General features: G+C 33.0%; 1 protein-coding gene across 1 annotated transcript in view; it reads right to left on the bottom strand.

The window, feature by feature from the left end:
* LOC114530172 (myotubularin-related protein 5-like) overlaps positions 1 to 17413 on the bottom strand; it is a 28210-nt gene extending 10797 nt beyond the window's left edge. Inside the window, exons 1-12 of the mRNA XM_028551752.1 lie at positions 17403 to 17413; positions 16423 to 16536; positions 15933 to 15983; positions 15433 to 15510; positions 15253 to 15351; positions 14837 to 15133; positions 11939 to 12088; positions 11729 to 11797; positions 11465 to 11630; positions 9929 to 10128; positions 8645 to 8831; positions 7474 to 7602 (exon numbers count right to left, since the gene is read on the bottom strand). Coding sequence (XP_028407553.1) covers positions 7474 to 7602; positions 8645 to 8831; positions 9929 to 10128; positions 11465 to 11630; positions 11729 to 11797; positions 11939 to 12088; positions 14837 to 15133; positions 15253 to 15351; positions 15433 to 15510; positions 15933 to 15983; positions 16423 to 16512 — 1516 coding nt within the window. The 5' untranslated portion in view covers positions 16513 to 16536; positions 17403 to 17413. The remainder of the gene's footprint in view (positions 1 to 7473; positions 7603 to 8644; positions 8832 to 9928; positions 10129 to 11464; positions 11631 to 11728; positions 11798 to 11938; positions 12089 to 14836; positions 15134 to 15252; positions 15352 to 15432; positions 15511 to 15932; positions 15984 to 16422; positions 16537 to 17402) is intronic.
* Positions 17414 to 17528: the final 115 nt, after the last annotated feature.

Genomic DNA, 17528 nt, shown 5'->3' with positions numbered 1-17528 from the left:
ATATCGTATCATATAGCATCATAAAGTATCATACAATATCGTACCGTATCATACTGTATCATATAGTATCATACAATATCATACCGTATCATACTGTATCATATCGTATCATATAGCATCATATTATATCATACTGTATCATATCGTATCATATAGCATCATACTATATCATACTGTATCATATCGTATATATAGCATCATACTATATCATACTGTATCATATCATATCAAATAGCATAAATTATATCATATCATATAATATAGCATCATATAGTATCATACAATATCATACCGTATCATACTGTATCATATAGCATCATACTATATCATACTGTATCATATCGTATCATATAGCATCATATAGTATCATACAATATCATACCGTATCATACTGTATCATATCGTATCATATAGCATCATATTTATCATATAGCATCATATAGTATCTACAATATCATACCGTATCATACTGTATCATATCGTATCATATAGCATCATATTATATCATATCGTATAATATAGCATCATATAGCATCATACTATATCATACTGTATCATACCGTATCAAATAGCATCATATTATATCATATCGTATGATATAGCATCATATAGTATCATACAATATCATACCGTATCATACTGTATCATATAGCATCATACTATATCATACTGTATCATATCGTATCATATAGCATCATATTATATCATATCGTATAATATAGCATCATATAGTATCATACAATATTATACCGTGTCATACTGTATCATATAGCATCATACTATATCATACTGTATCATATCGTATCATATAGCATCATATTATATCATATCGTATAATATAGCATCATATAGTATCATACAATATCATACCGTATCATACTGTATCATATAGCATCATACTATATCATACTGTATCATATCGTATCATATAGCATCATATTATATCATATCGTATAATATAGCATCATATAGTATCATACAATATCATACCGTATCATACTGTATCATATAGCATCATACTATATCATACTGTATCATATAGCATCATACTATATCATACTGTATCATATCGTATCATATAGCATCATACTATATCATATCATAATATAGCATCATATAGTATCATACAATATCATACCGTATCATACTGTATCATATAGCATCATACAATATCATACCGTATCATACTGTATCATATAGCATCATACTATATCATATCGTATAATATAGCATCATATAGTATCATACAATATCATACCGTATCATACTGTATCATATAGTATCATACAATATCATACCGTATCATACTGTATCATATAGCATCATACTATATCATACTGTATCATATCGTATCATATAGCATCATACTATATCATATCGTATAATATAGCATCATATAGTATCATACAATATCATACCGTATCATACTGTATCATATAGCATCATACTATATCATACTGTATCATACTGTATCATATAGCATCATATAGTATCATACAATATCATACCGTATTATACTGTATCATATAGTATCATACAATATCATACCGTATCATACTGTATCATATAGCATCATATTATATCATCGTATAATATAGCATCATATAGTATCATACAATATCATACCGCATCATACTGTATCATATAGCATCATACTATATCATACTGTATCATATCGTATCATATAGCATCATACTATATCATACTGTATCATATCGTATCAAATAGCATAATATTATATCATATCATATAATATAGCATCATATAGTATCATACAATATCATACCGTATCATACTGTATCATATAGCATCATACTATATCATACTGTATCATATCGTATCATATAGCATCATATATATCATACTGTATCATATCGTATCATATAGCATCATACTATATCATACTGTATCATATCGTATCATATAGCATCATATTATATCATATCGTATAATATAGCATCATATAGTATTATACAATATCATACCGTATCATACTATATCATACCGTATCACACCGCATCATATTGCATCATAAAGTATCGTACCGTATCATACCGCATCATACTGTATCATATAGCATCATACTATATCATACTGTATCATATCGTATCAAATAGCATAATTATATCATATCGTATAATATAGCATCATATAGTATCATACAATATCATACCGTATCATACTGTATCATATAGCATCATACTATATCATACCGTATCATACTGTATCATATAGCATCATACTATATCATATCGTATAATATAGCATCATATAGTATCATACAATATCATACCGTATCATACTGTATCATATAGTATCATACAATATCATACCGTATCATACTGTATCATATAGCATCATACTATATCATACTGTATCATATCGTATCATATAGCATCATACTATATCATATCGTATAATATAGCATCATATAGTATCATACAATATCATACCGTATCATACTGTATCATATAGCATCATACAATATCATACGGTATCATACTGTCATATAGCATCATACTATATCATATCGTATAATATAGCATCATAAGTATCATACAATATCATACCGTATCATACTGTATCATATAGTATCATACAATATCATACCGTATCATACTGTATCATATAGCATCATACTATATCATACTGTATCATATCGTATCATATAGCATCATACTATATCATATCGTATAATATAGCATCATATAGTATCATACAATATCATACCGTATCATACTGTATCATATAGCATCATACTATATCATACTGTATCATATCGTATCATATAGCATCATATAGTATCATACAATATCATACCGTATCATACTGTATCATATAGTATCATACAATATCATACCGTATCATACTGTATCATATAGCATCATATTATATCATATCGTATAATATAGCATCATATAGTATCATACAATATCATACCGCATCATACTGTATCATATAGCATCATACTATATCATACTGTATCATATCGTATCATATAGCATCATACTATATCATACTGTATCATATCGTATCAAATAGCATAATATTATATCATATCATATAATATAGCATCATATAGTATCATACAATATCATACCGTATCATACTGTATCATATAGCATCATACTATATCATACTGTATCATATCGTATCATATAGCATCATATTATATCATACTGTATCATATCGTATCATATAGCATCATACTATATCATACTGTATCATATCGTATCATATAGCATCATATTATATCATATCGTATAATATAGCATCATATAGTATTATACAATATCATACCGTATCATACTATATCATACCGTATCACACCGCATCATATTGCATCATAAAGTATCGTACCGTATCATACCGCATCATACTGTATCATATAGCATCATACTATATCATACTGTATCATATCGTATCAAATAGCATAATATTATATCATATCGTATAATATAGCATCATATAGTATCATACAATATCATACCGTATCATACTGTATCATATAGCATCATACTATATCATACTGTATCATATCGTATCATATAGCATCATATATATCATATCGTATAATATAGCATCATATAGTATCATACAATATCATACCGTATCATATTGTATCATATAGCATCATACTATATCATACTGTATCATATCGTATCATATTGCATCATAAAGTATCGTACCGTATCATACCGTATCATACTGTATCATATAGCATCATACTATATCATACTGTATCATATCGTATCAAATAGCATAATATTATATCATATCATAATATAGCATCATATAGTATCATACCGTATCATACTGTATCATATAGCATCATACTATATCATACTGTATCATATCGTATCAAATAGCATAATATTATATCATATCATATAATATAGCATCATATAGTATCATACAATAGCATACCGTATCATATTGTATCATATAGCATCATACCATATCATACCCTGTCATACCATATCATGTTGCATCATATAGTATTGTACTATATCATACCGTATCACACCGCATCATACTGTATCATATAGTATCATATTATATCATATCGCATAATGTAGCGTCATATAGTATCATTCTATATCATACCCTATCATACCGTATGATACTGTATCACATAATGGAAACTTTATGGAAACTTTAACTTTTCTTATTTACATATACTCATGCAATTATAAATCTCGCTTAATAAGGTACTACATGAATCAGAATTAAATAATATGTTTATATATATAATAACGACTCTAAATGACTATAACGTAAGTAAAGCATGCAAATTTTTGTACAAATTGTTTCAAAAAGGGGACGTCTAGCCTTAGCACCCGGCTTTATTTTTCGCATTGACGTCAAGCCAAATGTTATGACCATTTTTCCAGTTTGAGTAACATTCGCAGAATACAATTATTGGGGGAAAGAGGGGGAAATAAGTAATACTGGGCAGGGACAGTAAAGAACCTGGAGAAAATTTTCCTTTTTGTTCATTGTAACGCCCTTGCATCGGTCCCTTGGCTTCCTTTGGTGTTTTCCCGTTCGGGAAAAAATAGACCATTTACATTATTTACGCAGTTGTAATCAACCGTTTAAGTAACACACAACGTGGTCTAGGTTCAATTCCCTAATTACGTTTTACACTCGGTATTCGGTATACTATCCTTCTATAGGGCGTGTATGCTTCCTTTAATTATCTGGACCGCTATATTTATGCTCGACCGCTATATTTATATATTAATCTCGGAAGCACTTGCAATGGTGCATCCGCGGCAACTTACTTTTCCTTATTCTATTAATGTCAGTCTATAGTCATATTTTTCCATCATCCGATATCCGTTACACCATCCTCCTCCTTATGCTCTCATCTTGAGGACATGCTTTCAATCAAATCCGTACCTTAGTGACGGATTAATGTTTTGTCTAAATCTGCAGCTCGAGCACGAGGAAATCCGTCAATTTCTACTATTTATCCGTCAATTCCGTTTGTAGTGCAAACCGGTTTGCCCACTTTAACTGGTCGTGGTCATCACCTTCGGTAAGACCCTCCCTTTGAAACAAAACGATAGTCTGCCCCAGCCCGTTTTAGGATTCTATAAGGGCCCACCGATCTATGTCTGAACTTCCAACCTTTCAGTCTTTTCGACATGATTGTTTCGCCCGATTCGAAAGGCCGCCAAGTAGTTGTCGTTTGATTGAGCTTTTTTCCGATACTTTTGATGTGATGCTCTGGTATGCGTGTAATATGAAATGCTGACCTAACTGACTGTAAATATTCGCTCTGGGTGAATGGTGTTGTTAGCGGCATGCCTAAATTCAATTCAACTGGCAGCCTAGGTAATTGCCCAAAAACTACCTCATATACGGAGACAAGCCTAGTGTGTCGTGTCTACTAGTCTACTAGTATAGTAAGTGAACGTGACTGAATCTAGCCACAAGTCCCAATCATCTCGCCTATTAGAAACAAAGGATAGCCTGAATTGTGCGATTTTGAGGCGTCCGTTACACTGAGGACGGTAGCTAGTAGTGCGCGTTTTCGTAGTACGATATAATATGATTATACGATATGATACAGTATGATACAGTATGATGCTATATGATACGATATGATACAGTATGATATAGTATGATGCTATATGATACAGTATGATACGGTATGATACGGTACGATACTTTATGATGCAATATGATACGGTGTGATACGGTATGATACAGTATGATACGGTATGATATTGTATGATACTATATGATGCTATATTATACGATATGATATAATATGATGCTATATGATACGATATGATACAGTATGATATAGTATGATGCTATATGATACAGTATGATACGGTATGATATTGTATGATACTATATGATGCTATATTATACGATATGATATAATATGATGCTATATGATACGATATGATACAGTATGATATAATATGATGCACTATGATACAATTTGATACAGTATGATATAGTATGATGCAATATGATACAGTGTGACACGGTATGATACGGTATGATATAGTACGATACTATATGATGCAGTATGATACGGTGTGATATAGTATGATGCTTAATGATATGATATGATACAATAGATGTTTAAAAAAGGGTGTTGTATGTATATTGGTGTATACTGAACATGGAATTATTACCTACATTTGGGTAGCCTCCAAAGCATTGGCAAAGATTTTCAACTTTTTTCCAATGTTAAATGACAGGCCGCAATAATGGCGGGGAAATCAACTGCATGATGCTTAGTTTTACGTTCTAATGCCATACGCAAAGGCAAAAATGGGCTAGTTTGCTAGTTGGATACAGTTATAACAAAGTAGACATAAGAATAATCAATGAAATACCAATGAAATACCATTTCTGCGATTCCCGCGAACGGGCTACCCACAAAAAACGCATGCACCTATACGGATACAGTAATATCTGCATAGAAGAAATCAAGTAATTCAACAACACCTTATTTTAAACTCCAATACCTACGGGAAAGAGCGTTAGCGTTCGTCTGCTCATGCAAGGAAATAATTAAATATCAGCGTGCGCCAAGGTATAAACACTTGAACCAGTTTTCAAGTAGCGATAATTTTCGCGCAAAGCGAAATGTTACTTTTGTCTCAGAACTGTCACTGCAACCATCTGGAACAAATTGCTCCAATGCAAAAGAATAAATCGCGCGAAAAAATTGCACTTTTCTACACAGGGTGTATCAGAAAAAACTAGAAGATTTTAAAACGTCCAGAAAACTATCATTCTATCAAAATATCTCAAAAATATATTTAGGTTAATTTGTTGTTTTTAGCATCTGGCTTATTTAACAGTAAAAACTAGCAGAAGCGTACTCAAAAAGTAAGCGTACGTAAAAACTCGAAAAGCGTACGTAAACCTAACTAACAATAAATACTCTTGTTTTATTACTATCACTCATGCATGTAATCATTCTTGCATCTAAAAAGTTACGCGAGAGCGAAGTAAACAGGAAAAAAGTCTAATTTTGAAACGTTTCGCGGCGGGCTTAATATTTATCAAATTTTCTGAAATTGCGATATATTGCACATGCAAAAGAGTCAACACTTCAACCTCTTTGAATGAACTTGGATTTTTAACCTCTTATTTTCTTTGCGCAAGCGGTAAAAAATAAGGCTTTTACAAACCGTTCTCCCGGTTTTTGAGGTTAATTTTTCTGCTATAGTTTTTACTGTTAGATAAGCCAGAATATGCCAAAATACTTAGACGTAAATATATTTTTGAGATATTTTGATAAAATGATCGTTTTTTAAACATTTTAAAATCTTCTAGTTTTTCCTGATACACCTTTTAGCCACATTGCTCATAATCATTTTTAATAATAATTTAAATTGTATTTTCAATATGTTTGAAATAAAAAAGAAACGGAAACACATTCGACACACATTTTAACAACATTTCCCTTTGCAAAAAAAGGGAAACACTTTTTACCTGTGCCAGAATCTGTTACATCAACAACGGACCCATTAGTACTTTGGCCGACTCTAGCAACGTTACTCCGACTGTCTGATCCAATGCTAGTATTAGCCAAAGATCCATCAATATTATCTTTTGGAGCCCCTGTTTTATGAATAAGATAGGAATTATTTAGGATTGAATTCCGCTTTCACATGATACGAAGAATTGCCAAGCCTCGGTTTGTCGTTATCAACGACTATTAATTTTGAATGAACGCGCGAATTTGTGTCGGTTTCACATGCATTTCCGCTCCCTCGGGGAGTTGTTGCATAGAGATTATATAAATAACAGTACAGGGGTCATTGATATCGGAAACATCAGTCGAAAAAGAGAGCGCGCTAATGGGGGGCAAATTCATGTCCCGGATTCTAAACCAAGCGCCTGTTGGCTATACATGGATGCCTCCTTAGCAACCACATTAGCAACAACTAAAATCTGTATTTAAAAATTTCTATTCGTTGTTTTAGGTCGCTTAGCCGGTTTTTGAGGAAAAACAGTATTTTTTGAACTGGTTTTACTTCTTTAGACATCCTGAAATGATATTTTAGAGCAAAAACCATTAGAATTAAAAAAAATATCGTTTAAAACGACTTATTTTGGCCTCGGACATCGTGCATAAGTGAACATTCGGGGCTTGGAAAAATAAAATCGTGCGATCTTGCAAAATCGACTCCTGGGCCATTACACACGACTACTGACAAGTGAAATTACTATAGGCAGTTCAAAATTTGAAATTCATGAAGGTATTTACGGTACAAACGATAGAATAAGAAAGTATAACTGTGTAACTGGAAGCGTATATATACCTAGTGTCGGTTGTTCGAAAGGCCTTTAGGTTAAAAGGTGGATAAGCCGAAGTTTAAAATTGCTCTCATGCATCTTGTGAATGACTATAAATCTGCATCTTATGCATGCATTAAATGTGTGTACTTCCATTGACAATTAAGCTATTTATATCGAAATATTTCAGCTCATAAATATAAATGTAGTTTTGTTTTCCATTTTACACTTATCCACCGTTTAAGCTAAACGCCTTTCGAACAATCGGCCCCTGCATGCAAAAAAAAGTACAAACTATCTTAAAACATTCGACTGACGTAGTGATGATATTCGTATCTATTCATTTGAAAAGCGGCATACTAACCAGCGTTTTCGTGTACAGTTTCCTGAATGCGTCTTCTCTTTGGTTTGACCAGTTGTGAAACATTTAAAGGTATCATAAGGTATACCATACGGTTGACGAAATGAATTGCCTGACTAAACACGATACTTTCTTCATTTGTAACATTTGTTTTTTGTACCTCCTCGGAAAATGAATCCCAGTTGCGCATCTAAAAAAAGACACAAATCTGTCCGTCTGTATACATTTGTATACAAATATATATAAACTACATCATGAACTATATATATAAACTATTATATAAACTAAAACACGCTTGCCCCGTCTGGCACACCACAATACCTGTGACCTGTCTGATAATATCAAAACTTCTAAAAAGGAGCTTCTGGTATAATATATATCCGCAAGTAGATTATGAAGTGACTCATGGAATTGCTCAATGCAGGTATGCGTCTTGATGAAACAGCATATAAATTTGTGGAAGAATTTTTCAAAAGATCCAAGATCTCGATTCTAAGCTTATTCACCTTATTTTAATTGATTGCCTTATTGCAATTCACCGTCAGGTGCTATAAACCTTCGATTATACTATTATATTATATATTACTGCAAAACGGTAGAATAGGGGTGTGCCGGAAATGGGAAATATCATAATTGCGAGGGCGTATCTATACCGAGGTACTACAATTTAAACATAAAAAAAATTATTAATCATCAATACAGTAAAACAACTATCAGAATAGTATATTGTTACAACAGAATAATCATCACACTGAGTGAAAATATGGAGTATGCCGCATAAGCTGTTAAAGTTTAAAGAAATTTGGTGCACGCGTTGGCAAACGTAAGATCTTTAAAACTTATGTATTCTAACATTTTTGAAGCAAAAAAAAAATCGTGAAGAACCTTAAACAAAAATTTCAGCTTCAGTTCAGGTTAAGTTAATTAGACAAAGCTTTAAGGGAATTTCTGGCTGCGAGCGCCCAAAATTTCTTCAAACTTTGATAGCTTGTGCAGCACATGCATATACTCCGTATTTTTAGATTTAGCGCGAATTTCTTGAAACACCCCGTATTAAATAAAACGTCCGGCAAAGACGCGCATGTTTTGACAAAAAACTATCGTGTTTATTGTTAAATTGAACCGCGATAAAGCCCTACAAAAATGCACCATTTAATCGTCCACCTCATGTTTGAAAATTTTGACAAATTGGACTGGTGTAATTTTGGAAAGCTTTTCAAACATCACTGGAACATTAATCCCAAATTCTACTGCGGTGGCCGTCTTCTTCAAAAACAACTATCGTACCTGTGTAGCAGCGATATCTAGAGCTTCGTTATTCACTCCCAATTCCCGATCAATGTTTTCCTGTTGATAAACACCCGACTGTGTAATCACAACAACATCATGTTTATGCACTGGTGGACTGTGAAGGTGCTGTGTCATACTAGTCCTTGACGTACGTGGCGTTGAAAGGCGTTCAAACAAGCCTGCATTATTCGCGAATACTAAAATAAATTGAAGATTATGGCCATAAATAATTGGAAAAGGAGCCAGCATGTGTTTCACCGAGTACGAAGTATAGGTATATTATTCAATTCTAACATTCTTTTCGAGAGTAGAATTCTCATCATACCGCATCAATATTTATGCGTAGCATAATATTTAAATTTATTTTGGTTGGCTGTAGTTCTAAATGAATATGAACTGGAGTTTACATAACGTAATCAATCCAATGGACGACTTGCGCTTTAGACTAATTTCTTACTTCGGCGATAAAAAGGACCTTTTCTGAAAGAGTTTACTAAAATAAGTAAAACTGCCAAGTTTGACGGCGAATTGTTGTAAAATACGGAAAATATAGCCATGCGAAGTTGTCAATTTTTGTATACTTTTGTATTACGACCGGTTTGTAACTAAATTAGTTACACATTTCCGCACGTAATACAAAAGTATACAAAACTTCGCATGGCTATACCTTCCGTATTTTACAAAATTTCGCAGCCAAATTTGAGTAATTAATTTAAGTAGTATACTAATTTAAGTAAGATCTTTCTAGCTGGGATGATTTATTTTCCTCTAGTTACTTCGATCAAAAGTTAGTCTAAAGCGCAAGTCGTCCATTGTTATTAGCAGAACCGATTCACTGGCTTCTACTGTAACCCTCTGTTTTCACTGAAAACTCTAACTTGAACTAAAGCAAACTGGTTGGTTAGTTCAACTAGTGATCCAAGGATAGCGCAAAGTTTCCATGCCCTGTAATACCTAAGCATCCAGACAACCACCGTCCAAGTTATATTTGTTTAATAGAATGCTCGTAATTTATAACATAAGTTTATGAATTGCATCGATTCTCAAAGAATTATTCAATTTTTGTGCCCGGAATGTTTCAAGCAACACTCGTCGTTCCTCCTTTCCTTACATCATGAATATTGATCAAGGCCAGGCGGCACATGCGCTGTTGCAAAGTTTAAGAAAAAATCGGGTGTTCCGGGGGGTAATTTCCTTTAAAACCAAACCCAAACCACGGAAAAGCAATGCTTCAAATTTTACAGTAACAGGCCAGACTCCTTAATATTTTTGTGAACTTAACAAAAGGGATAGAGAATTAATAAATAAAACAAGTTAAACTGACCTAATTAAAAACTTCACATTACTGATCATATACAACTTTACATTACTGATCATGACCCCCGGAAAGTTTACACAATGGCTGACTAACTGACCGACTTACTCGTTTGAATTTTCGCCACTCATTACAATACTGCAAAGTTTCTTTGAAAATTCGCACTAATAAACGAATGGTTGTGTAAACATACAGGACCTAATAATAAATACACCTACACTTATCTGACGATTGTCTCTTCTTATTATTCGAACCATCATACAGCTTCTTTATATCTGTTTGCACGTCACTAAAGAAAGTTTCTTCCCAAAATTGAGCATTCTGCCAGATTGGATGGTCTTGAACACAGGTATAAGCAAACTGCATTACCCCGGGCGCCAAATTCTACAATTATAAAAGAGAAGGGATATCAAAACCAACTATATATAATAATTGAATGCCACGCACGGGTATTGTGTGTTAGTACAAAATATGCAACTTACTCGACAAAATTCCGACGTTAATGGAAGCAAAGCGGAGGCAACAGCACCATCGTTCAAGCTTGCATCATCCTATTCAGATAAGACGGCCCATTTTATTCCTAATATGTGGGGTCAAATTCGAAATTTTCAACCACAAACTCTTCCAAACTCTGCTCTGAAAACTATCCCTGTTAAACTAAGGGTTAAACGTATGCAAATCTCCCTATTTACCTGTAACGCACAGTTCATCAACGTAATAACAAGATTAAATTGATCATGTTCAAGCACAGCTCTATGCTGTTCCGAACGTGCTGCCAGCTCTTGGCATAACGCCAACTGCGCTCCTCTTGATTTTAAAGCTCTTTGGACCGATGGAAGTGCCTGAAAAATTCATGAAATGTGAGTATTAATAACCATCTTTATTATATGGCACGCGCTCTTGTGACTAAATGGCGTGCGCTGATTGGTTCTTTGCGGGTCTGGAATCCCCCAGTATTAGACCGTTGCCGTAGTAACGGTCCAACTCTCATATTTCTGAACAAAAACAAGCAGCTTGCACTTTTATTTTTGACACGAAAAATATCGACGAGAAATGGACGAAGAAAAGCACCACCCGGACGAATTTTACTATCAAGAAGATCTTGGAGTATCGAATGATTTTATGTCCGAACAATGTAGCGAAATAGCGAAATTTCCTTCATTTACATTGTGAATTGTCGTTAAAAATCGTTCCGTGTAACATGCATCAGCTTCATGTTCCCAAACAACTGTGGACATATAATTTTGTTATTTGGTACATGTGAATATTATACCTATTCATCGTATCATTCTTATTAAACGAGTAAAAAACAAAGTTTTGGAAGCCACTTCAGTGCTTGCTTTGCTTGCTTGGCGACTGACTGGCTGGCGAAAGAGTCGGCAAGAATGCTGCAGCGCGTTGTATAATGAAATAAAGTAAATACTGTATGCCATATAATAAATCTCTCATTAACCGAATACGTTCGGTCTGTACTGGAAAGATATCAGACCTCGGTCTTTTATGTACGGTATTGTCAAGACCTCGGTCTGATATTTTTCTAATATGGACCTCAAATTCGGTTAATAAGTGGTATTTAGAAAAATATTTTTATACCAAATGGGAATAATATTTAGGACGAGTGTATAACAATGACTGATAACACAATAATATATATATATATATATATATATATATATATATATATATATATATATATATATATATATACACATATATATATTTATAACTTTTCACTTGTTTCTTTATTATTTTAATATTGTTCACTTTACTATGACATTTAAGAAATTTTCACGACTGATTTCTCATAAAATTAACGAATGTAGTAAAATCACGTGACCGATATTTACGTATTTATATATATTTCCATATGACAACCTTTTTGATAACGACTGTATATATATATATATATATATATATATATATATATTAATATACAGTCGTTATCAAAAAGGTTGTCATATGGAATATATACATACATATACCGGGTGGCGCAAAAAAAAGGTTAACCTGTTTGATTGAGTATATAACTTCAAAACTAAAACGTCTGTTACACTGAAATAACTTTCTCTAGCTTCGTGAATGTTTAACTTAAAATTTGGTATATACCATGCGTACTTTGATACAATGTTCCCCGAGATATCAGCGTTTTACTTTTAATACGTATTTTTGAAAAGTATACAAAAATTAGTCAAAAATGGCATATTAAATAAGAAAATATAATGTTCGTTTCAACTTTTTTCCTGATATGACTTCTTGAGCATTGTTAACCCTGGAATATTCTGTGAAAACTCAAACACGCTAGCTGTTGTAGCTATCGTTAAACGAGGCATATTAAGAAAAGAACAAGCAGAATTCATGCGAGATTGTTTGTTAAATTAGCGAGCTACCGAACGAATTTTATCCCCCATGCGACATGAAACATTTGGAACAAAGTCCAAACCAAAATAGATCATTTTTGTTTTAACGCTTTCCAACATGTCATTATACACAGAAAAAAAAAACTAATCCATCTGTCAAATGCTTCTAGTTAAACTTCATTGAAACAGACAGAATACGTGCCATAAAATACTAGGATTTGTTAACTGACTTTAATATGCCATTTTTAGCTAATTTTTACACTTTTGGAAAATGCATATACTTAAATTGAAACTGCGATATCTCAGTCAAAATTGCATGAAAAACCTCATGCTATATATCAAAATTTAAGTTAGACATTAGAGAATATATAAAATAGTTCCTTTAATTTTGCAATAGTTCCTTTAATTTTGAAATTATACTCAATCAAAAAGGGTGACCTTTTTTTTGCGCCACCCGGTATATATATATATATATATATATATATATATATATATATATATATATAATATTATATATGGTATATATATAATATATATATATATAATTATATATATATATATACACCCATTTGCAAAAACGTTGGCCGCAGATAGATAGATAGATAGATACTCGAAGTCTCGAAGTCTAATTAGAATTGCATATGTTGTGTAATATGATTGAAATCCCATGCAAATGTAATCATATGCAATTCTAATCAGACTTCGAGTGTCTATCTATCTATCTATCTGCGGCCAACGTTTTTGCAAATGGGTGTATACATATATATATATATATATATATATATATATATATATATATATATATATATATATATATATATATACAGTGTGAGTAAAAAAAACTGACACCTTTAAAATTCAAATTAGCTGCGAACTTATGGCTGGAATATGACAATTCCCATGTACAATCAAAAAAAAATTGATAAAACTGTTCTGTTGTATTTACAGAGCTTAGAATGCATTTTAACTCCCAATGGGAACAGACTTTATGCTTTAGGTTAATTAATATGATATTCTTCGTATACCTATGAAATATTTTAAGCAACTTCTGCCACATTACAGCCGCTATGGTCTGCCACAATTTCATGCAGTATTTTGTCATAAAATTGAGGTGTCTTTCATTTGTCTCTTTATGGCGGTGGAAAGCAAAGCTGCATGCACAAATTAACATATAGCACAAATGCTAAACTGACCTTGAATAAAAACGATTGGTATTGTTTATCACATCCTTACCTTTCGCGCCTCTGATATCTTGTTTTCAAATATATACGCCACGCAGTCGTGCAATACTTCTAACTTTCGAATATTGATATAATGCCGGGTTTGAAAACTAAACTCTCCTGACCCATACGGAACTTTGTCATACGATAACTGGGTTGTCTTGCACGTTGCAGAGTTACTGTGATCTTGGTCGTCTACCAAATACTTTTCAATAACAGAGGAATCAAGCATGGGGAATGTAGATGGTGGGTCGTCTTTTATATTTGGTATTAAAGGTGGCATGTCATCTTCTCGGGAACAATTAGACTCCTGAAAACAAACCACAAGGCAACAAATGTAGACAAATGTTTATACCTCGGTAATTCAACTCCGAATTACATTTTTTAGAATGTACTATAGGTTCCAGTAATACATGTATACATACGTACGCTATCATACAGCCGTTTGGCAATCTGTTGAACATTCGACGTTATTTCAGCGTCGAGACCCAATTCACTTTTCAAAGTTTCATCAATGCTTGCTACAAGCTTTGGAGAAAATGGTAAATACTAGCTTAGATAACTAGATATGTATTTTAAAATGTTACATGGAATATATTATTGGCTCACCTCGTCAAATAGATCACATGTTCGGTGCGGAGGACCTCGATCAGTTATTAACTGGTTAAAACTGATGCTATCTAAAACCTTGTAAAAAATATGCATACGCATGTGTGTCAAGTTCATTGCCGTTTCAGAAATTCAATTAATCGACCTATCTCCTGAAATCTTCTGAATGTATGAAATTTAGTCAAAAAGTTAAGAAATATACGCCAGCAACAAATGAATTGAATGAATCAAATGAAATATTCTTAAAATTTGTGATATCATCATGATGTCATTTTGGTCTAATTAAACTTCTGCAAATGATTTAATGGAAAAATCCAAGGTGTACTTATCGGGCATAAATAAAATACAAGATTAAATCCTGCCGGACAACCATGGAGAGTTTCATTTAAATGTAATTATTTTATGTATTCCTTCGATTCCTTGAACTTTATACATGCACAATGTATTCTATGAACTATATATAAGAAGCGTTCAGTAACACTTCAGTTTATTAAACAAACCTTGTTAAAAAAATCATCTCCAAAAACTCCTCTTTTTTCCATAAATGTTCCCTAACATATGAAAAGTAGAAGCATTCCAATATTATATACAATGTCTGCATGTCATTGCCAAACGTAATAGACCTTTTTCATAATAACGTCAAACGCGGAAAGTCTGCATGATGTTACACGAAGTTTGACTTGCTTGATAGTTTTGTGGAGTCAATCAAATTTTGTATCAGATCAGACTTTCCGCGTTTGACGTCATTATAAGAAAGGTCTATTGAGAAATGTCTCAATGTTGACGTCTTATATGACTATCAGCTATATATGCTTAGATTAAATTTATACAAGTCGAGAATAGCTATATATGCTTCCCGCCATTCCGAACTTATACCAAATTATACACAATGATGGCACTCTAAATTGCCTACATAATAAACACACGCAAGAGATAAATTAGTACTTTACATTGCAAATGAAACGCGAGCTGATAATGTATGCTATATACCTTATGAAATGTGATGACCGGTTTAGGATGAATACGAATGACTTTTAAACATGATCTGTACCCTGAAAATATTTGAGCGAACAGACGCATAAAAATTGCACGGATTTCTTTATCCTAAAAAATAAAATACAAACAGTAGTTATTTTGCCTTGTAGGAATGACACCTAACTCTGCACATCAAGTTCCCAGGGCCTCTTGGGACTTTATATGGGAGCGAGAGGAGAGAAGAGGAAAGGCCCTGGGATCGGCCGTTCAAAATACCCACATTTCGTGGGTATTTTGAATTAGCATAATTTATCATTAAATTTTGCGCAATATTTTCAAAATGGCGGCGTCACATAGAACTATAATATGGTCGCACTTAGGCATATTGGAATTGTACTATTTCGGAATAATTACAAAATATTCCACTAATTACATAAATTAGGAAAAATCATTTAACCATGCAGTCAGAAGCGGGCCAAGCGGCTGTCCGATCCCAGGGCCTTTTACCCCAACCCAGAATGAAGGAAAATGGCCCTGAGAACGAGGTTGTCTACACATGCATTTAACTTTCACAGCAAATTGCATGCTACAACAACTGCCTAAATTAGACAAAAACGCTTTTAAACGTTTCGATCTAATGGCGTTTGTCAGGAGTTATATTCTTGTCTATTTTATAGCTGTCATGCACGTTGTTTTATATAGTTATTTTGGCTATACATGCATTTAATTCACAAAAATAAAGAATGCATGCAGTATATGTCACAGCGGATTTGGTCTACGGTCAGTTGGTCCTTTGCCAAGAGAGTATATGAAAGAAAGGGACGACACGTTTTGTATAGTCAACAACTTTAAAGCAAAATTGTAGGTTGTCATGCATGAAGGCCAACAGTTGCAACCAAAACAATTAACGTCGCGGAAAAATGGCACATTCATGAAATACGCGTCCGTGTCTGAAATTCATTCGTTGCATGCAACCTTGCCTTTGATAATTATACCTGCAAATGTACGGGTGGGTTGACCAACGGTGGAAAGTGAGATCAGACACGACTAAATTGGGATTGAGGACCTGTAATGAAAGATATTATCAGAAAATAGATATATGCTAATTACGTTATATCCTA

The sequence above is a fragment of the Dendronephthya gigantea genome, unplaced genomic scaffold (genome assembly GCF_004324835.1).
Source record: "Dendronephthya gigantea isolate DGI-Jeju-01 unplaced genomic scaffold, DenGig_1.0 000060F, whole genome shotgun sequence".
Classification (NCBI taxonomy): Eukaryota; Metazoa; Cnidaria; class Anthozoa; order Malacalcyonacea; family Nephtheidae; genus Dendronephthya; species Dendronephthya gigantea.
This window is presented reverse-complemented; position numbering and strand designations above follow the sequence as displayed.